This window comes from Chiloscyllium punctatum, chromosome 10 (genome assembly GCF_047496795.1).
Source record: "Chiloscyllium punctatum isolate Juve2018m chromosome 10, sChiPun1.3, whole genome shotgun sequence".
In the NCBI taxonomy this organism is placed as follows: Eukaryota; Metazoa; Chordata; class Chondrichthyes; order Orectolobiformes; family Hemiscylliidae; genus Chiloscyllium; species Chiloscyllium punctatum.
In genome coordinates, this window is record NC_092748.1 from 21,458,493 (window position 1) to 21,481,734 (window position 23,242).

At 41.7% G+C, this 23,242-nt stretch overlaps 1 protein-coding gene across 4 annotated transcripts in view; it reads right to left on the reverse strand.

The window, feature by feature from the left end:
- LOC140481933 (aldehyde oxidase 3-like) overlaps positions 1-23,242 on the reverse strand; it is a 141,300-nt gene that overhangs the window by 48,371 nt on the left and 69,687 nt on the right. For all 4 annotated transcript variants that reach the window (XM_072578645.1, XM_072578643.1, XM_072578644.1 and 1 more), the window contains 6 exons: positions 20,971-21,140; positions 16,867-16,978; positions 12,117-12,239; positions 9,808-9,901; positions 7,147-7,271; positions 2,010-2,143 (listed from right to left, as the gene is read on the reverse strand). In XM_072578645.1, the coding sequence (XP_072434746.1) occupies positions 2,010-2,143; positions 7,147-7,271; positions 9,808-9,901; positions 12,117-12,239; positions 16,867-16,978; positions 20,971-21,140 (758 nt within the window). The remainder of the gene's footprint in view (positions 1-2,009; positions 2,144-7,146; positions 7,272-9,807; positions 9,902-12,116; positions 12,240-16,866; positions 16,979-20,970; positions 21,141-23,242) is intronic.

Consider the following 23,242-nt stretch of genomic DNA (forward strand, 5'->3'; position numbering starts at 1 on the left):
GGAGACCAGAATTGCATGCAATATTCCAACAGTGGCCGAACCAATGTCCTGTACAGCCACAACATGACCTCCTAACTCCTGTACTCAATACTCTGAACAATAAAGGAAAGCATACCTGCGACTTTATTTTGAAAAAGCTATGAACCTGCACTCCAAGGTGTCTTTGTTCAGCAACATTCACTAGGACCTTACAACTAAGTGTATAAGTCCTGCTAAGATTTGCTTTCCCAAAATGCAGCACCTTGCATTTGTCTAAATTAAACTCCATCTGCCACTCCTCAGCCCATTGGCTCAGCTGATCAAGATCTCATTGTAATCTGATATAACCTTCTTCGCTGTCCACTATACCTCCAATTTTGGTGTCATCTGCAAACTTACTAACTATACCCCTTATGCTCACATCCAAATCATTTATATAAATGACGAAAAGTAGTTGATCTATACCGATCCTTTTGGCACTCCACTGGTCACAGGCCTGAAAAACAACACTTCACCACGTTCCTCTGTCTTCTACCTTTGAGCCAGTTCTGTATCCAAATGGCTAATCCTCCTTGTTTTCCAATACATCTAACCTTGCTAACCAGTCTCCCATGGGAAACCTTGTCGAACGCCTTACTGAAGTCCATATAGATCACATCTACCACTCTGCCCTCATCGAACCTCTTTGTTACTTCTTCAAAAAACTCAATCAAGTTTGTGAGACATGATTTCCCACGCACAAAGCCATGTTGACTATCCCCAATCAGTCCTTGGCTTTCCAAATTCACATACTTCCTGTCCCTCAGAATTCCCTCCAACAACTTGCTCACCACTGATGTCATGTTCACTGGTCTATAGTTCCCTGGCTTGTCCTTATCTCCTTTCTTAAATAGTGGCACCACGTTAGCCAATCTCCAGTCTTCTGACACCTCAACAGTGACTATTGATGATACAAATATCTCAGCAAGACAGCCAGCAATCACTTCCATAGCTTTCCACAGAGTTCTAGGATACACCTGATCAGGTCCTGGGGATTTATCCACTTTTATCCGTTTCAAGTCATCCAGCACTTCCTCCTCTGTAATTTGGACATTTTTCAAAATGTCACCCTCCATTTCCCTACATTCTATATCATCCATGTCCTTTTCCACAGTAAACACTGATGCAAAATACTTGTTTAGTACCTACCCCATCTCCTGCGGCTCCACTATGCAACTCACTTTTACTTGGATCGCTCTCTCTTTGTTACTGCCCTGACTAAAGTTCTATAGTTCATTTCCACTGTTGGACCTGATCATTAAGAGTTGCAGGAACTTCACCCTATGGACACCAGTCTATTAAGCTTTATGACTTGTACCATTGAAGAAAGGATGGTTCCAACTCAGTCATTAAATCTGCAGTGTAACCACTACAACACCATCCTCATTAGAGATGTTGAGAGTTCTGAAGACCATTCTCAAGAGTTACGTGTTAATTAAAGAACTGTGTTCATAGAGGACGCTATTCCAAGACAGCCACATGCCAGGCTCAGGACAAAATGCAGAACATATGGAGTCAGGACTGCATGGATTATAAATTGGATTTAGCCTGGGTATATTGGAGGAAGCTGGAAAGTGGTTTTCCACAAAGACCAATGTTATGAGTCTTTCAAGTTCTGCTGGACTTGGACCCGTGTCACTAAAATCAAAGGTGAAGGACTGACCACTGTGCATCAGCAAGGCCTCCTGCAAAAGCAACATCCTACACTAAAAAGAAAGTATTGAAGAAACTCAGCAGCTCTGACAGCATCTGTGGAGTAATAACAGCATCAGTAATAACATTTCAAGTATGATATGACTCTCCTTCAGAACTAGAAGGGACCTGGAAATTGTGTTGTGTTTGCAGAAAAATGTCAAAACATGATCTGTGTTTTCTTTTCCACAGATGCTGCCAGACCTGCTAAGTTTCTCAAGCTTTAATTTCAAATTTCCAGCATTTGCAGTATTTTATTTTTATTACTCTCTATATTAAACACAACTCCAAACACTTACTTGTGAGCTGCCACTGCTGCAATTGCAGCTATTCTGGAGGCTTTCCTAACCTTTCCACCAAAGGAACCGCCAATCCTTTTGACACGGACTGTGACTCGATTGTATGGAATCCCCAGTGTCTCTGCAACTAGTGACTATCAGAAAAGCAAATTATATCAACAAATTGTATTTCTCCAAGGATCCAACTCATTAAGGCTTAATTTGAGTGGGAAAGGAGTCTCATAAACAAGAGGGTTGCCAACTCCACCCCAACCAGACAAAAGCCTTTTTACCCTCATCTCCATTACATTTACAACTAACGAATGAAAACTTTCAAAGAATATTCAAAATAGACACATTATCTTTCAATATCCGAGTGATTTTATTCCAGTTTCTTGCAGCAGCCTCTAATCCGCATTACCTTCTGGAGAATCCTGAAGTGTTAGGAAACCTAGCAAGTAGTTGGGTGCAAAAGCAAGCAAACATGCTTTTGTCTTGTAGTTTTCTACCAACATCTAAGAGTTTGGGTTCAAGACAGAATAGCCAAATTCAGAACTGTCTTCAGGCTCAGGTTTCATTATAATACAGTTAATTACATATTAAGGTCTAAATATTGCTATGCCCAAGATTCAGAGATAACAGACTCTAATGTAACTATTCCAATTTTGAAAGTCAATTTTCTCTTTGTGTTTCTATCTCCTTAGTGACTCTATCCACAGTTTGCAATATATGCCTAGTGAAGACTAGATGCATGCCATCATTACAAGGTTGCTCCAACGTATAAAAAGGTAAAAACAAGGACTGAAGATGCAGGGAAACCAGAGTCTAGATTAGAGTGGTGTTGGAAAAGCACAGCAGATCAGGCAGCATCCAAGGTGTAAAAGTCCTTACACAACAAACATGGCTAATTTCAAAATGCATGTCCTGATGTTCTGACCAAAGCAACACATTGATAACTGTTTGGTTATTTGGCCTTTGAAGGCAACCATGTATGGATACAGTCATGGGCACACAAGGGAAATCCCAAACAGAGCAGTTTTAATACATTGCAAGTCTAAGGTTTGCTTGTGAGCCCACATGTATCACTCTTGCTTTTCCTGACACAGAAAAAAAACTAAAAACTGAAATGTAGAAACTTCATTTTGTTGGCTCTTTATCCAGATATTGGAAATTTTTAGCTTAATATTGAGCACGTCAGCACTGTTCCTTCATTCAGGACACAGGATCAAAAGATAGTTCTTGATATGAGGTTAACCCAAGGGATCCCTGAAAACAGATTCCAAACCAATGTCAGCAGTCTTAGGAGAGTGAAGAATAAAAGGAGAGGGAAATCAAGCTGGAGCAGGTTAAATTTAAGACTGACTCCCAAAACTTGGTGACCAAAATAATTTGTGTACAAAAACCAAGCAAACATTTTACAAACAACAGTCATGCATTGACCTAACTTTTACCAAACTGGACCTTGATCCATTTCTTGGCATGTTATGCTTGTGACGCTCAACCAAACTGCTGTTCCTTCTTACATTCCGTAACCTCAATGTTTCTTCCCTTCTTGTGAAGATAGAATTATCTTGGTTATAGTGGTGACACTTCACAAGAAGATCTAAATGGCTGATCTCAATGTACACATGGAGGCAGGAAGCACGTTTCCGCTGATGGGTGAGCCCAGAACCAGAGGACACAATTTAAAAATAAAGGGTAGACTATTTAGAACAGAGTTGAGGAAAAACGTTTTCACCCAGAGAGTGGTAGATATATCCAATGCTCTACTCCAGAAGGCAGTGGAGGCCAATTCTCTGGATACTTTCAAGAAAGAGATGGATAGAGCTCTTAAAGATAGTGGAATCAAGGATTATGGGGATAAGGCAGGAACAGGATACTGATTGTGGATGATCAGCAATAATCATAATGAATGGTGATGCTGCCTCAAAGGGCTGAATGGCCTACTCCTGCACCTATTGTTTATTACCAAAAGAGAAAATGCTGGAAAATCTCAGCAGGTCTGGCAGCATCTGTAAGGAGAGAAAAGAGATGACGTTTCAAGTCTAACTGACCCTTTGTCAAAGCTAAAAAAAGGGAGAAATAGGGAGGTATTTATACTAGGCTGAGAGAAGGTGAGTCATGGCTCCAGAAGCAAAGGTAGCAATAAAGAAGTGGTAATGACAGTGCATAGAGAGATTATAGGGAGATTGTTTATTGTCTTTTTGAAGTCTGAGCAGCATTTAGTTGTGCTACCAGAAAGTAGTAATCTGTCCTGAGCTTGACCCCATCCTATCCCTATTGACCCCTTCCTTGTCCCTATTGTCTAAGACAGACACCTAAAGATGTGTGAGAGAAGACAAGACGATCAGTCAAAAGCATCTAGAGGAACATTTTAGAGAAAAACCCAGAGAAAGGCAGTTGAAGATAAAACTAGATCCATTGGAGTTGTTTTGTGAGTAATCTTCCTTGTTACTTTCAAGTCTCTGATGTGATTCATTTTCCATTACAGAGATGTGGCTGCAGAGTGACCAAGATTAGGAACTGAATATTAAAGGATATTCAGGAGGGATAGCAAAAGGATAAAGGAGATGCTGTAGTGAAGATAATAATGAATGGGATCAATGTATCAATGAGACAGGATCTCTGATTGGAAAAACAGGATGTATGTAGAATCTGAAATAAAAACAGAAAACTTTGGAGAAGTTCAACAGGTTTAGCAGCGTCAATGCAAAGAGAAACAGATTATGTTTCAAATTCTTTTTCAGAACTGGAAAATAGTGTTTTCTTTTATGTGATTGAAAGAGGAGAAGGAGGGGAAAAGATCAAGGAGAAAAGATAACTAAAATGTGATGTGAGTGACACTCCAATGTCACCTATAGAAGCTGTATTAATCCTCCCAACTCAAACTTGAACATCCTTCCTGCAAGCAGAATGGTTGAAGAAATCCTTCCTGACAATGTACATAAACACAGAAACATAGAAACTGGAAGGAGGATTAAGGTATTTGGCATTTTGACCTGCTCTATCATTCAATAAGATCGTGGCTAATCTTCTAGCTCAATGTCACTCTCCCAGAGACAGAGACAGAGCAGGAAAATCTAGTGAAGCCAGCTACCCTGACATCCCATCAGTCAGTAAGGCCAAAGCTATAAAGAAGAAGAAAAGTCCCAAAGTTCAATGGGTGAACAGACCCTGGAGGCACCAGCACCTTCCAAGAAGGATAACTGTGGACACCCAATATGACAACACCACATGACCAGGAACAAGCAAAAGCCCCTGCAAACAACCCAGAGTCCCATGAGTCATAGAATCCCTAGAGCGTGGAAACAGGCCCTTCAGCCCAACAAGTCCAAACTGACATGCCAAAGAGTAACCTAGCCAGACCCATTCCCCTACTATCCTATATTTACCCCTGACTAATGCACGTAAGCTCCACACCTTTGGACTGTGGGAGGAAACCGGAGCACCCAGAGGGAACCCACGCAGACACAGGGAGAATGTGCAAACTCCACATAGACAGTCGCCAAAGGCTGGAATCAAACCCGAGTCCTTGTCACTGTGATACAGCAGTGCTAACCACTGAGCCACCGTGCCGCCCAGTGAGCAAAGGGATCTTGGCAATGGCCCACCCTGAGATCCACTTTCAGAAGCTCCACTACAAGGGATACTGTAAGTTGAGGGCTACATTTTGCTTTTATATTTCCAAATTTATTTCATTTTTACAGTTATCTGATTTACCAATGTGGAACTTAGCCATTTAAAGTGAACTGGGACTATATTTCAACTTAAAGAGTAAGGGTATATTTTTAACTTCTTTTCTCCTGAGAAAGACCCTGTGGAACCCAATAAACTTCACTTTTAACATTGATAGCACAGTCTTCATACGTGAAGTCATGATCTTTAGAAAAGTAACCTCAAATTTAAGTGAGGACGTACTATACAACTTCATTCAAAGGGTTAGAATTAAAGATGGAGGAGTGGTGTAGAATAATGAGGAAATTCCATTATGTACGTGTATTTATAGGTTTACATTGTACCAATGAATAGTATACTATTTTCATTGTTAATATCTCCTTGCAAGTGGAATCACAGGTAGATAGGATAGTGAAGAAGGCATTTGGTATGCTTTCCTTTATTGGTCAGAGTATTGAGTACAGGAGTCGGGAGGTCACGTTGCGGCTGTACAGGATATTGCCTAGGTCACTTTTGGAATATTGCATGCAATTCTGTTCTCCTTCCTATCGGAAAGATGTTGTGAAACTTGAAAGGGTTCAGAAAAGATTTACAAGGATGTTGCCAGGGTTGGAGGATTTGAGCTACAGGGAGAGGCTGAACAGGCTGGGACTGTTTTCCCCGGAGCGTCGGAGGCTGAGGGGTGACCCTATAGAGGTTTATAAAATCATGAGGGGCATGGATAGGATAAATAGACAAAGTCTTTTCCATGGGGTGGGGGAGTCCAGAACTAGAGGGCATAGGTTTAGGGTGAGAGGGGAAAGATATAAAAGAGACCGAAAGGGAAACTTTTTCACGCAGAGGATGTTACATGTATGGAATGAGCTGCCAGAGAAAGTGGTGGAGGCTAGTACAATTGCGACAAATAAAAGGCATCTGGGTGGATATATGAATAGGAAGGGTTTGGAGGGAAAAGGGCTGGGTGCTGGCAGGTGGGACTAGATTGGGTTGGGATATCTGGTCGGCATGGACGTGTTGGACTGAAGGTCTGTTTCTGTGCTATACATCGCTATGGCTCTATGTAGGCTGCTGTAGGTACATGTGGGGACTTACAATCAAGCTTGCAAGGTTTGACTAATATACTAAAATTACTTATACATATGCAGTGTAAATAGATAGTTATTCACCTGTAAAATTATAGATCTGCCCCTCTGTGGTTCTCAGTATCAACTCACTGCAACATTCAATGTCTAAGATGCTATGATTTTTGGAAGCACACCTCAATGAATCACCAACTTCAAAGCAAGAAAGCAAAGGAGAAGGAGGCTAGGGGAGGAACAATTGCATTTCCTCTGACAGCAGTACCATAACCAGCAGAAGTAGGTCTCTCACTTAATAAATTGTTGGAAACAAACTGGCATATAGCCATGAGAATCAAGCAACAATGTGTGTTGTGCTGCCATTAGATTGGTGACCAAAATCAGATTGAATTACACTGACTTACCTGGGTAAAATTCGGATCCTGAGTTGAGCAAACAACTTCAACTTCTCTATCCTCATTTTTGGGAACGACGAGAATACTATGAGTTTCCATGTAGAAATGCTCCTGTCCTCCAATATGGATTTGTCCTGTGAATAAAATTGCTGGAACTGAGTCTTAAAGATGTTTGCACAGTGACTTAGAAAATCACGCATACAGTCCACTGTCCAATTAAACGTGGAGAAATACTGACCCAGGCCTCCATCCAATTTCTCACTACAATAGAAACATAGAAAATAGGAGCAGGAGTAGGCCATTCGGCCTTCAAACCTGTTCCCCCTTCATTACAATCTTGACAGGTCATCCAACTCAGTAGCCTGTTCACGCTTTTCCCCATGTCCTTTAGAATTAACTATGGGGAATGACATAATTAGATCATTCTCCAATTCCTGAGCAATTGCTCCATTTCTGCAAATTTGTCAGGGCGAAATCATGTCTGAAAATTTTTATTGAGTCTTTTCAGGAAGAGGGCGAGATGTGCTAATCAGGATAGTGCAGGAATTCAGTAAGGCCTTTGACAAGGTCTCACATGACAGACTGATCTGGAAGCTAACAGGCCATAGGATGAAGGTTGATTTGGCTAATTGGATTCAAATTGGCTTAGTGACAAGACACAGGAAGGTGAAGTTGAAGATTGTTTTTGTGACTGGAAGCCTGTGTCTAGTAGCATACTGCAGGGTCCAGGGCTGGATCACTTATTCTTGGTGGTGTACATTAGTGCTTAAGACATGAATGTAGGAGATTTATTCAGTACGCTCACAAATGACACAAAAGATGGTGGTGGCAAATAGTGAAGAGGAAAACTTTAGGATGATATAGATGGATTGGTCAGATTGACTGAACAGTGCCAAAAATAAAATTAATCCTAAAAACTGTAATTGCATTTTGTACGTACTAACAAAGCAAAGGAATACACAATGAATGGTGGGATCTCTGGAAGTACACAGTTAGTTTATGTCCATAGATCCATAAAACTAATAAGACAAATAGATAAGATGGTGATGGAATATCAGATATTTACTTTATTCATTAAAATATCGAATGCAAGAACAGGAAGATTATGATGGAGCTGTGTAAAACTGTGTAGGCCACAGCTGCAGTACTGTGTGCAATTCTAGTCACCACACAAGAGGAGGGATGTGATTGTCTGAGAGAGTGCAGAAGAGATTCACCAGGGCATTGCTTGGGCTGAAGCAATTCGGGTAAGAAGAGAAACTAGATAGACTGGGATTGCTTTCCTTGGAGCAGAGACGGCTGAGGAACACACAAAAGAGGTGTACAAAATTATGAGGGGCACAGATAGAGTGGCTAGGAAGAAATTGTTTAGTAGAGCAATTAATAACCAGGAGCATAGATTTAAGTGCAAGAGATTTAGAGGAATTTTAGGAAGAGGTTTTTCACCCAGATGGTGGTGGTGCTTTGGGAGGGGGGAGGGGAGCATGGTGGGGAGGAAGGGAGTGGTAATCTGGAACATGCTGCCTGGAAGAGAGGTCAAGATGGGAACCATCAGCGAGTCATAGAGATGTACAGTACAGAAACAGACCCTTCGGTCCAACTTGTCCATGCCGACCAGATAGCTCAAACTAATCTAGTCCCATTTGCCAGCACTTGGCCCATATCCCTCTAAATCTTCCTAATCATATACCCATCCAGGTGCCTTTTAAATGTTGCAATTGTACCAGCCTCCACCACTTCCTCTGGCAGCTCATTCCATACATGCACCACCCTCTGTGTGAAAAAGTTGCCCCTTAGGTCTCTTTTAAGTCTTTCCCCTCTCACCCTGAACCTATGCCCTCTAGTTCTAAACTCTCCCACCCCAGGGAAAAGACCTTGTCTATCCATGACCCTCATGATTTTAAAAACCTCTATAACATCACTCCTCAGTCTCCGATGCTCCAGGGAAAACAGCCCCAGCCTATTCCGCCTCTCCCTATAGCTCAAACTCTCCAAACCTGGCAATATTCTTGTAAATCTTTTCTGAACCCTTTTAAGTTTTACAACATCCTTCTGAGACCAAAGTTGTACGCAACATTCCAAAAGTGGCCTAACCAATGTCCTGTACTGCCACAACATGACCTCCAAGCTCCTATACTCAATGCTCTGACCCATAAAGGAAAGCATACTAAACACCTTCTTCACTATCCTATCTACCTGCAACTCCACTTTCAAGGAGCTATGAACCTGCACAACATAAGAAATATTTAGATGATCACTTTAAGCAGACAAGTTTACAGGCTGCATGCTGGAACATGGCACTGGAGTAGATAGTTGCTTGATGATTGGTAGGACACGATGGGTTTCTTTCCATGCCATAAAAACTCTTATGATTAAATTAATCTAATTATCTTTAAGACTGGAGCCAATTAGGATTAGAGCATCAATATAAAATTTCTATGGACTAGAATATTTTGGAATATATTCTTGTTCCTTCCATAGCCTTGAACTCTCGAAAGGAAATATGACTGCTCAATTGAAATACAGCCAGTGAACCTCTGTATAAATACAAATGAAAACATTCCTAATTTTATCAATGCAAAGTTGTGCCAAACTTAAAATGCTGGTCATGATTTTAGACAACAGCCCATGAAGTAACAATTTACCAAACTCTATGATATTTTACTGTACCTTCTACTTGTTGGTCAGCTTTTTCAAATGCTGCATCAACATTTCCATTCCCCAGTTTGAAGTGGGCATAAAAGGATTTATGCTGAATTGCATCCTAGAAAGGTGTCAAAATCGTTGGCATTTTATTAACATCAATCACAATTAAGCACAATCTCAATTCTATAGAGATGGCATCAAAATAATCCATGAATAATAGCTCTTCATCTATCAGAAAGAAACTTTGACTTCCTGCACCCCCACCCCTCACCCAAATCCCTCCTCATACCTTTGATTCTTCCAAAGAAGAAATCACCTATCATCCTAACACCACATAAACCTCCAACTACAACTCCCTGCCTTGACCCCTTTTAAACATCACTGTGTTCCCTCTTCATGCCATAAACTCTCCATCTCAATCTCTCCAAACATACTACCATGTTTGCTTGCCTACTGCTGTCAAAACTTCCTACTGTTTTCCCTTGCTCCACAGCATCCAAAAATCCAGTGTTGTCTTATAGGATCATACAGCATGGAAACAGACCCTTCTGACTAATCTGTGCTGACCATGTTCCCAAACTAAACTAGTCCCACTTGCCTGCACTTGGCCCTCATACCATCTTGCCCATTCCCCAGAAATATTACGCTCTTCCCTCAGTGTTACTGGGTCAAACTCCTGAAACTTCCTCCCAAATGTTGCAATGGATTAACGATATCAAATGAACTGCAGAGGTTGAAGAAGGCAGTTCACCACCAACTTCTCAACTTCTAAGGATGGGTAATAAATGCTAGTCCAGCCAGTGAAGCCTACATTCACAGAATGAATTTTTAAAAAGCTTCCTCCCAACATTCCATTGTGTTTCCTCACATGATGTACTGTGTTGCTGGCCTCGTAATACTGAGGACCAGGCTGATATTCTGGAGTCATAAGTTCAAATTCCACCATGGTAGCTGGTGAAATATAAATTCTGTTAATAAATCTGTAATACAAAGGTAGTCTCAGCATTGATGACCATTATACTAACAACAATTGTTGTAAAAGAGTTATCTGGTTCACCTCTAAAGTTCTTCAGGGAAGGAAACCTACCATTTTTACCCATTCTGAGCTACATGAAACTCCAGACCCCCAGCAATTTGGCTGTTTCTTGACTGTCTTCTGAAAAAGACTAGCAAGCCTCTCATTTAGAGATGAGGTTGTTGACTTGTTCACTCAGCTGGTAAGTTTGTTCACAGACGTTTCATAACCATTCTAGGTAACATTATCAGTGTGCCTCCAATGAAGCATTGGTGTTCTTAGATAAGCCAAACAGAGACATGCATGGGATTTCCTGGAAGCCTGGCACTCAACCAGAACTCCATTAACAAATATGTAGAGTTGGACCCCATATACTAACCAATAAGATACAGAACCAGCATCAAAACCAGAAATGACACCACCAACCCCAGCAGACCCAGACAAATAAATAGCAAGCGGGACAGAACATCAATGCTTCACATGAGGCACACTGATGATTTTACCTAGAATGGTATCAATTCAGCGAGCAAGTCAACAACCTCATCCACAGCCTGAGCTACAAATCTTCTTGAAAACTCTGAGTATTAACAGATGGACAATAAGTGCTGTCAGAAATGCCCACACGCACATAGAAAAAATATAACTCCTTCAAACCTTCCACTGCAGTTCCCCTCCATACTTTCACAAATCTCCCACTGTGTTCCTTATCTCCACTCCTTGAAACCTCCCACTGTGTTCCCTCACCTCCAAACCACTCAGTGTGTTTCCTCGCTCCATTCCCTCCAAAATCTCTCACTGTGCTATGTCAGCTCTCTCCCCAGAACAGGCTCTCCTAATGCCATACCCTGACACCTCCACTCCACTAACCTTCATTTGTACATGTCTCCCAGATGAATGCCACCTTTTCACACATTTTTTATTTACACCTTTCACCCACACCAGTACTGCTCACATTCTCCCTATTGGGTAAAGTGTAGCAGGCTATCAGATAATTGGGTGTTTGAGAAGTTCATATAACGAATAACAGAGACCCAGTAGTGAATTATAGATTGGAATTTAATTGTGAGAGTCCAGTTTTTTTGAAAGTAGAATAACAGGTACCAATGAATGAGTTACAGATTGGAGTCAAATTGGGAGGTTTATATAGTTTACTTATTGTAAACAATACCCATGAATGAGTTAAAGGCTTGAATACATCAAGAGAGTCACACAATAATGGATACTCAGGAGCGAGTAACAAGATGGAATGTGTTCAAGGGGGCTGGGCACTTATATACCAATATATATCATTGTTTTCTTTGCTCTTATCTAGCACAACCTCCAAAGTGAGGATAAGGGGTTCCAGATCTTCATATGATATCTTCACGGCTGCAGCTGCCATCTTGGCATGTCGCTGGTTGTCTGCAACGATTCCACAGATAATATGTCCCACACAGGTTACCTGCACAAAATAAAGTATGTTAAGGGCCAGGACTGACTCAAGAGGCAGCAAGTGTTCTCACAGTATGTGTGTAATGTCTCCGTCATTAAAGGCTTGAGCAAGAATTTTACAACTACTGCAAGTTGTTAGTTGGGACCAGATCTTCTGGTCTCTGAAATGGACGGTGCCCCAAAAGATGTAGTGGAACACTGATGAGAGGATTGTCTAGCAAGTTCTAACAATGGATAACAGCCTAGGGTCAAAAGTTTCCAACTCTGAATTAAAGTTGGGATCTTCAAACCGTTCTGTCTCATTAAACTGGATAATTACCGAGTAAATATGTCAGATTATTGGCAGTCCTAATTTCTGGCTTACAACTGAATCTCCCAACTCCTTCCAATCTCCTTACTTTCCTCCAATTCCTTCAAACCCCACCCAACTATTACCTGCACACATCCCCACACACATCCCACCCCCCATCCCCGTACACTACACACTCCCACCCCTAACCCCTCACTATACCAGGCCACAGACTGACCTTAACCCTCCCCTCAAAGCACCTCAGCCTGACCTGACTACACTAACTTGACCCGATTGGCCCCATCCAACTATCCCCTGAACCTGAACCTCAGTGACACACACATACCCTCAGATACTACCCCAATAATCCAACCTGACATAATTGCTCTACCTCCCCATATCCCCATCCATCCTGTGCCAATGTGACCCAACCACATCGCCATGCCAAGTGACCCCCAATCTGCCAAGTACCCTGTGCCCTCCACATCCCTGACCAAACCTGACAGTCCTGCTGAGCCTTAGGGTCCCTCTGAAACCTGGTCCAACAGCCCTCTGAGCCGACCTACACCTTCAACCACCTGTCATCCAATCTCCTCACTCAGGCATCTCCTTACTCAAGCTTCCTGCTTACCCACCTGCCACAGAACCCTCACTCACACCTGTGCCATTATCCCTTCATCCACCTGCCATTCTACCTCTTCACCCACCTATCACCCTACCCCCTTACCCAGCTGCCTGAGTACCCTCTTACCCACCTATCATCCTAAGCCTCACCAATTATCTATCTACCCTTCACCCACCTATCTGCCACCCTATCCCATCACCCATACATTTGCCTCACTATCCCCTTCCTGTCATCGTTCCTCTCACACATCATCAACCGAATCCCCTTACCTACCTACCTGCCACCTGACTCCTTTAACCATCTTCCCACCTGGCTCCCTGAACCACCCATTTACCACCCTAACCCTTACTCACTTTAAATTACTTCACTCAAAGGCTTATGAGTCTTTGAATTCCCTACCCCAGAGGGGTTTTCCATGTGGCGCTCTTTCGTTTAATACAATCAAGGATGGGATAGACAGATCTTTGATCTCTCAGTGAATCAAGGAATATGGATAATGAGCAGAAAGGTGAAGCTGAAGAACAAGATCAGCCACAATCGTACTGTATGGCAGAGCTGAAGCGACAGGCCACTTTGTCTACTCTTGCACCTATTTCTTAGGTTCTTGAAACTCAGTATTAAATCTGCAGAGGAGGCATAATTACAAAGTTTGTAAGTTTTACAAAAATTGGCCATGTGCTTGATGGTGAGGAAGAAAGCTGCAGACAACAGGAAATTATCAATAGATAGGTCATTTGGGAAGAAAAGTGGCAAGCTGTATTTAACCTAGAGGTGTGCGGTAATGCATTTAGGAAGTAAAGTAAAGTAAAGCAAGCAAATACACAATAAATGATAAAATATTGAGAATGCTAGAGGCTGACAGGAAACTTGAAGTGCATATCCACAGATTCCTAAAGATAGCAGAATTGGGTAGAATCTGGCTAAGAAGTCAGACAATACTGTGTCTTATAAATCACGGCAGGGTGAGAGCAGGGTGTAATTCCAAAATTCTCTGTATTCTGGTAAGGCTGTAGGTCAGGCATTGCAGACAGCTTTAATCATGACATTACAAGAATAATCTGTTTGTACTCGAGAAGAAACAACAGAGATGTATAAGGGTGTTGCCAGGATTGGAGAGTTTTGGGTGAAGAGAGATTAAATAGGCTGAGTCTGTTTTCTTTATGCAATAGGGCCTCCAGTAGCAGATGGTTATAATAAGGCAGGGTACCAAACAGGGAAGCTAGATAGAACCAGAAGACCCTTTCTGGAGCGAGATAGACACAGCTTTTTAGAATCCCTTTACTGCGGAAACAGGCCATTTGGTCCAACAAGTCCACACCAACCCTCCAAAAAGTATCCCACCCAGACCCATTCCTCTACGTTTACCCTTCACTAATGCACCTAACCTACAAATCCCTGAACACTATGAGACAATTTAGTATGACCAATTCTGCTAACCTGCACATGTTTGGATTGTGGGAGGAAACCAGAGCACCCAGAGGAAACTCACACAGACGCAGGGAAAATGTGCAAACTCCACACAGACAGTCACCCAAGTTGGAATCAAATCCAGGTCCCTGGAGTTGTGAGGTAGCAGTGCTAACCACTAAGTCACCATGCTGTCACAAAGCATTCCTCGACTAATATGTGATCTATAAGCTCAATCCAAAGTAAATACTCTCTTTTCCTTGTTTTAACATTACCTTCTGTTAATATTTACAAAGACCTGAGCCAGGGGAATAAAGAATTCCTGCTTTGTGATCTTTAAGCCGTATGTGCATTTAACTCTCTCATATGGTTGCTAGGATTCCACAGGCCAGGCATCAAAGTAGTGATGGACAAGGTTGATGGAGTACCTAGCAAGATGGAGTGGATTGGAGGTTTTGAAACTGTCAATTTTCAAACAGGAGGCCAAACTTGATATAGATTTTTAGGGCCTCAGTCATTCATAGAGGAAATTGAACTAGAGGGCTTTATAAAACAGTAGAATTCATTTGTGAACTGTAATGCTCCTGCCACCTTCATATTTGTGACGCAGAACCATTTGGTGACCTGAATTTTCAGTCCAATGTGTCTTTTGCTCAACATTGCTCTTAGCCTGCTTGTCAAAGTTAAACCTAAAAAGTCAAATTAAGAGTCCCAAATTTTCCAGGCAAAAGTACAGCACCATGGCCATTTGTTACTGAGGAAGGCAGTACACCTCAAAATGAGAAAATTAAATGGTATGGAAAAGTGGTCCCAGTCCAAGACAGGGAGTGAAATGCGTGGATCAGCTGGTTACAATAGGAATTTCTGCAAGGCTATATGCAGTTAGCCCCTTTGCCTGACAACTTCCCAAGGAAACTAAAGAATGTTATAGAATCTTGTGGGAAAGGATGTACAAGACTTGACATTTCACAGAACATCGCAAAGAGTTGGAACCCAGTTGGAAGACTCTTTCTGTATCCTTAAACAGAAGATTATTCCATTGCTGGTGCCTGGCTACTGATTTCCATCTCCATTTCATACTGGAAGCTGTTGCATGTTCTTGGCCTAGGAGCAGTGCTGTCACAGACTGAAGGTCAGAAATGAATGATTGTCACTTATGCCAGTCAGAGTCTCAAGCCAAATGAGAGGAATATGCAAAATTACACCAGTGTGAAGTAATAGATTTGAGTAGGGTATTTCCCAGAAATTCAAAGACCTTCTGATTGGTGCAGATTTTGAAGTATTTACAGACAACAACACATTCAGCTGCTTTCAATGTCCATCAAGCTTGGAGCAACAGAAACCCAATGGTCAGGTAAACTCACTCAGTTTTAATTCGAGATCTGGTACAAGACAACCAAAAGTGATGGAACAACTGATGACTTTAATCAGAAAGCTGACCATGGAAGGAACCCATGCCAGCTCAGTTGAAGAGGTCTGTGCCTGATGCTGTGTCCATAGCCTATGTCAAAGGCAGCATTCCAACCCATGTTCTCTACGACCTTTCAACTAAGATTCAGCAGACAGTTACCAATGTACTTATGAGTGAGGCCAACCAAGTTTAGAGAAGTAGAACCAGATGCAGCTTCACCTCTATTATCTATCTCAAAAGATGACTGCAGACAGCAATCACATACAACACTTTTTGAAGGCTCACATCCATCAACTTGGCACCAGCTGATGAATTCCAAGCAGGCATGGAAACTACTGAAGTGCTGAATGTGGATCAAGAAAGAGGGGATGGTCCTTTAATAGCTCACTGATAACAATGAGAGAGAGAGAGAGAGAGAGAGAGAGAGAGAGGTGAGAGAATTCATTTTCCTGGAAGCCTCATGCATCAAATGTTGTTAGCAGTTCAAAGTCAAGTAGGATACTAAGCAATGGGAAAGATGACTGCTTTGAGCAAAAAGCAGTGTCCCCAGCGTGGGAGGGCTGCTGATATTAATGACTATCTAAAAATATGAGAAGTGTATTTTTGATTGAAGTAAGAGTGGGTTTGTAGGAGAGGGGATGATTGGGGATAAACTGGGATAGTTTTGTTGAAGATCACTACGGGTTAAAGATGGAACCTTTTTCCTTCATATGCTAATGGACTTCCCAAGATAAACAGGATATCTTTGAAATATTGGAAGGGGAATGCACAGTTTGCTTGATAAAGTTTAAATCAAAAAGTACGACAGTCATTATATTCACAATGGTTAATAAAATTGCAGCTTTTGGAGAATAGTAAACATAATCAGGATTGATAATGGGATTAACAAAAAGTGCAGCTTTTACCTCACTTTCACACAGAATCTCATCCATGCCAATGTTCTTCCCTGGGATATCCTGAGTTGTGATGATATCAAAAACTCCAGGGAGCTGCAGTGCTTTTGATGCATCAATTGACCTGAATCACAGTAAGAAGTAAACATGGATGCAGTAAATGAATAACTGGGTTTAAAAGTATATGACATAAGAAATAAGAGCAGGATTTGGGGGGTTCTTGTGGTACAGCAATAGCGTCCCTACCTTTGGCCCAGGAGACCCAGGCTCAAGTTCCACCTGCTCTAGAGGTGAGTACGTTGACCAACAAGTTGATCACAATTTGTTAGTGGCCCTCTTGTGATGCAATGGCAGTGGCCCTATCCTTGGACTGGGAGGCCTGGGTTCAATTACCACCTGCTGCAGAGGTGTGCAATAATATTTCTGAGGAGGTTGCTTTGAAAACAGGTTAATTAAAAAAATTATAGGCAATGGTCCATTTTGTCCATCCCATTCAATAAGAACATGGCCAATCTTCAATCTCAACTTTCCACCTGAATCCTCATATATGAATCACAGTTAGTAGATAGATACTGCAAGTGATTAGGGAGACAAATGAAATGTTGGTATTTATTACATAGAACATTACACCGCAGTACAGGCCCAATGGCCCTCAACGTTGCGCCAACATGTGAAACCAATCTGAAGCCAATCGAACCTACACTATTTCATTATCATCATTATGTTTATCCAATGGCCTTTTAAATGCCCTTAACATTGGTGAGTCTATCACTGTTGCAGGCAAGGCATTCCACACCCTTACTACTCTCTGAGTAAAGAACCTACCTCTGACATCTGTCCTATATCTATTACCCCTCAATTTAAAGCTATGTCCCCTCGTGCTAGCCATTACCATCTAAGGAAAAAGGATGGTGATGGCTTGCACTGTCCACCCTATCTCACCCTCTGATTATCTTATATGTCTCAATTAAGTCACCTTTCAACCTTCTTCTCTCAAACAAAAACAGCCTCAAGTCCCTCAGCCTTTCCTCATAAGATCTTCCCTCCATACCAGGCAACATCCTGGTAAATCTCCTCTGAACCCTTTCCAATGCTTCCACATCCTTCCTATAATGCAGAACTGTACACTGTACACAGAACTGTACGCAATACTCTCAAATGCAGCCACATCAGTGTATAGTACAGCTGCAACATAACCTCATGGCTCTGAAACTCAATCCCTCTACCAATAAAAACTAACATACATTATGCCTTCTTAACAACCCTATCAACATGGCTAGCAACTTTCAGGAATCTATGCACATGGACACCAAGATTTCTCTGCTCATCCACACCATCAAGAATCTTACCATTAGCCACCACCACTCTGTATTCATGATACTCCTTCCAAAGTGAATCAACTCACACTTTTCCACATTAAACTCCATTTTCCACCTCTCAGTTTAACTCTGCAGCTTATTCTATGTTCCTCTGCAACCTGCAACATTCCTTCCACACTGTCCACAACTCCACTAACTTTAGTGTCATCTGCAAATTTACTAACTCATCCTTCTATGCCTTCATCCAGGTCATTTGTAAAAATGACAAACAGCAGTGGCCCCAAAACAGATTATTGCAGTATACCACTAGTAACTGAACTTCAGGATGAACATTTCCCATCAAATAACACCCTCTGTCTTCTTTCAGCTATCCAATTTCTGATCCAAACCGCTAAATCACCTTCAATTCACTGTCTCCATAATTTCTGAAACAGCCTACGATGGGGAACCTTACCAAATGTTTTACTGAAATCCATATACACCACATCAACCGCTTTACCCTTATCCATCTGTTTGGTCACCTTCTCAAAGAACTTTATAGGGTTTGTGAGGCATGACCTACCCTTCATAAAATCATGTTGACTATACCTAATCAAATTGTTCCTTTCTAGATGATTATAAATCCTATCTCTTATAATCCATTCCAACACTTTACCCACAACCAAAGTAAGACTCACTGGTCTATAATTACCAGGGTTGTCTCTACTCCCCTCCTTGAACAAAGGGACAATATTTGCTATCCTCCAGTCTTCTGGCACTATTCCTGCAGACAGTGATGACATAAAGATCAAAGCCAAAGGCCCTGCAATCTCCTTCCTAGCTTCCCAGAAAAATCTAGGATAAATCTCACCTGGCCCACGGACTTGTCTATTTTCACACCTTCCAGAATTGCTAACACCTCCTCCTTGTGAACCTCAATCCCATCTAGTCTAATGTCCTGTATCTCAGGACATTGACAACATTATCTTTTTCCTGCATGAATACTGACAAAAAAAATTCATTTAGTGCCTCTCCTTTCTCTTCAGACTCCACACTCAACTTCCCACTATTGATCTTGATCGGCCCTAATCTCTTACTCTAGTCGTTCATTTTATTCCTGACAGAAAGTTTTTTTATTCCTGACAGAATACCTATAGAAAGCTTTAGTGTTTTCTGTGATCCTACCTGCCAAAAACGTCTCATGTCCCCTCCTGACTCTTCTTAGCTCTCTCCTTAGGTTCTTCCTGGCTAACTTGTAACTCTCAAGCACCCTAACTGAGCCTTCATATTTCATCTTTACATAAGCCTCCTTCTTCCTCTTGACAAGAGATTCAACTTTTTTAGTAAACCACAATTCCCTCACTTGACCACTTCCTCCCTGCCTGACAGGTACGTATTTATCAAGGACACAGTAGCTGTTCCTTGAACAAGCTCCACATTTCAATTGTGCCCATCCCCTGCGGTTTCCTTCCCCATACTACATATTCTAAATTTTGCCTGATCACATCATAATTGCCTTTCTTCCAGCTAGAACTCTTGTCCTGTGGTATATACCTATCCCTATATATACAAGGAGATGGAACGTCAAAGATGGATTTCTACAAAGCATTAATGAAGCTGCATCGGTATAGTTCATTTGAAAACGAATGTAACTTTATGAGAAGCAGGTCAGAGAAGGTTCTCTTGACTCATTAGGAACAGAATAGTCACTCAGTCCCTTGAGCCTGCTTCACAGTTCAATGAAATCAAGGCTGATCTGTGGCCAAATTCCATATACTGGCCTTTGGCCCAAATCACACAATACCTTTAACTAATAAATGTTCATCAACCTCAAATTTAAAATTAACAACTGATTCAGCTTCCACTGCCACTGTGGAAAAGAGTGTCAAATCTCTACTGTCCTTTGTGTGCAAAGTGCTTCAAAGGCTGTAACAAGCTTGGGAGCTGAGTGGTCCTTGTGGAACTCAAACTGAGCATCATCATAAACTATGCTTTATTACATTGTCAATAGCATCTTCCATTGCTTTGCTGCTGATCAGGGATACACCAATGGATTCATAATTGGATAGATTGGATATCTCCTTCTTTTTGTGGATGTTTAAATCATCAATACATTGTCATTGTAGCAGTACCAGTACAGCTTGGCAGGATGTAATTGTAAGATCCATGCGTTAGGCTGTATGTAAATTGGAACAGCATGTACATAGGAGAAAAGCTGCAAAGTTAAAATGTGTGTGAAATGGAACAATGGAATAGAGTGTGTTCAAGGTTTGATCATGAGAGAAATCAAAAGGGAATATTGTATGAGGTAAATGGAACAGGATTTAATTGTGGGAAAGCTCAAAACAGCTTAAATGGGACTGGGGCAGCCATAAGGAATTCAGCATATTGTTGCTCGAAAGTGTGACTGAAGCTTTGCAATCAATCACAGATCGATTAATTGAATAAGCTAACACCTCTTTATGAAATCTAGTCAGCTCTTAGAATTGGGTTACCATCTTTAACTGGACTGACGCCATGGTAGGATCGACTTAATTTATCGGCACCTGAGAAATGCAGCTCTCCATCCCACCATTAACATTTCTTTCAGATATGATGGGAAGACTCTGGCCACCGCCAAAATCTCCCAGCCAAAGGCTCTATGACCAGATGAGTGGTTGAGAGATATGGTGAGAGGGTCACCATAGATGATCTGTTAAATAGGGGAAAATAATTGGGCTTTACGCTTTTTCCTCATTCCTGTTCCTGTTCTTACATAAAAGTGGTTTTCAGTTTTTCCCCAGGAGCAAAAATTTCACTTTGCAGTTGATGAACTTACACAATCTTTGCATGAGCTTGTGTGCTGGTGACTAATGCCAAAACCAGCTCCCCATCCTGCCTCGGTATATCATCACAGTAAACAGCCTCTCCAGTTGCGTGCTTGATCGCAGAAAGGTGCATCACTGGCTGCCCAACTCCATCTCCAGAAAACTGATCTGAAAAAACTTTCTGTATAGAAAACAAAATCATTGTCATTTAACGCTCTGAACAATCCTGGAATTTTTCTAGCTTAAATAGTTGGAGCTTTCCTTCCCCAGTAAGAAGTTGCACAGCCACAGAAATCTACAGGACAGAAAAAGACCCTTTGGGACATTGAGTCTGCATCAGACAGAAACAGCCACATAACTATTCCAATCCTACTTTCTAGCACTTGGTCTTCTTGTAATCTTTGGCACCACATGTGCACACCTAAATATTTCTTAAACATTACAGGAACCGAGGAACAGGAGTAGGCCATTCAGCCCCTTAAGCTTGTTCCACAGAGATCATGGCTGATCTGTGCCCTAGTCCACATAACTGCCTTTGGCCCACATCCTATAACAAATATTATCAAATATTTATTAACAGACATTTATTTACCTTATATTTAAATTTAATAATTGATCCTTCAACCATTGACAGGAGAGCCTTCCAAACATCTTTCACCTGTTGTGTATAGAAGTGCTTCCTAACATCTCTCCTGAATGGTCTGACCCTAATTCTAGAATTACCAACAAGTGGAAATAGTTTATCTTTACCCACCCATGCCTCCCCCGCCACGCCTTCCCCCACCCCCCCCACCTCCCGCCCCCCCCGCCCCACGCCTTCCCCCCATGGCACGATGGCACAGTGATTAGCACTGCTGCCTCACAGCGCCAGAGACCTGGGTTCAATTCCCACCTCAGGCAACTGTCTGTGTGGTGTTTGCACATTGTCTGCGTGGGTTTCCTCCGGTGCTCCGGTTTCCTCCCACAGTCCAAAAAATGTGCAGATTAGGTGAATTGGCCATGTTAGGTGAAGGGGTAAATGTAGGGGAATGGGTCTGGGTGGGTTGCTCTTCGAAGGGTCGGTGCGGACTTGTTGGGCCGAAGGGGCTGTTTCCACACTGTAAGTAAGTAATCTAGTTAAGTAAGTAATTTAATTATCTTTTCCTGTAAATGTCTTGAAAATTTAGATCAGTTTGCCCTTTAACCTTCTAAATTCTAGACAAAACAGGCCTAATTTGTATTGTATAATATTGCTTCATAGATACCCTAAATACATGCTTGCATCATTCTTGTAACCCTACATTGTATCCTTCAAAGGCCAATATATCCAACCCAAGATGTGGTGTCCAGATCTGCTCTCAGTACTTCAAGTGGGGTGTAACCAGGGTTTTGTATAACTGCTGCAACCTTGTTCTTCAGTACTCTAGATGTAAAGGCCAAAATTCAATTAGCTTTCTTGATTATTTTCTGCAACTGTTTATGGCATTTTAAAGATCCGTGCACCTGAGCACATTTGTACTCTTGGAACATTCACTGTAATTAACTTCATTCTATCTAGAAAGTACCCTGATCTATCCTTTCTCAGTTCAAAATGGATAATCTCACACTTGCAATCATTGAACTCCATCTGCCACAGTTTTGCCCATTCACTTGGTTTATCAATATCCCTTTGAAATTTTCTGCTATCATCTATACTGTCTTCAATGCTGTCGAAGAGTTCTGAAGGTTTCTGCTTCTACCGTCATTACAGGCAGTGAGTTCCAGATTCCCACCAACCTCTGGGTGATAAAGGTTTTCCTCACAAATCCTCTAAATCTTCTTCCCTTTACCTAAAATTAATGCTCCCTGGTCATTAATTCCTTTAATCAAGTGGAAAAGTTTCTTCCTGTGTATCCGATCTATGCCCCTCAATTTTATACATCTGATTCATGTCCCTTTTCAATCTCCTCTGCTTTAAGGAACAATGCCAGTCTGTCCAATCTCTCTTCATAAGTGAAATTCTCCAGCCACATCCTGGAAAATCTCCTCTGGACCATCTCTAATGTTATCACATCTCTCTTATGATATGGAATCCAGAACTGCACACAATACTCCAGCTGTGCCCTAACCAACATTTTGTACAGTACCATCATAACCTTCCTGTTGTTAAACACTGCACCTCGGCTGATAAAAGCAAGTATACCATATGCCTTCTTAACCACTTTATCCACCTAACTTGATTCCTTAAGGACTGGTGAATGTGCACACCAAAGTCCCTCTGAACCTTGGTGCTTCCCAGGGTCTTCCCATTTATCATGTATTCCC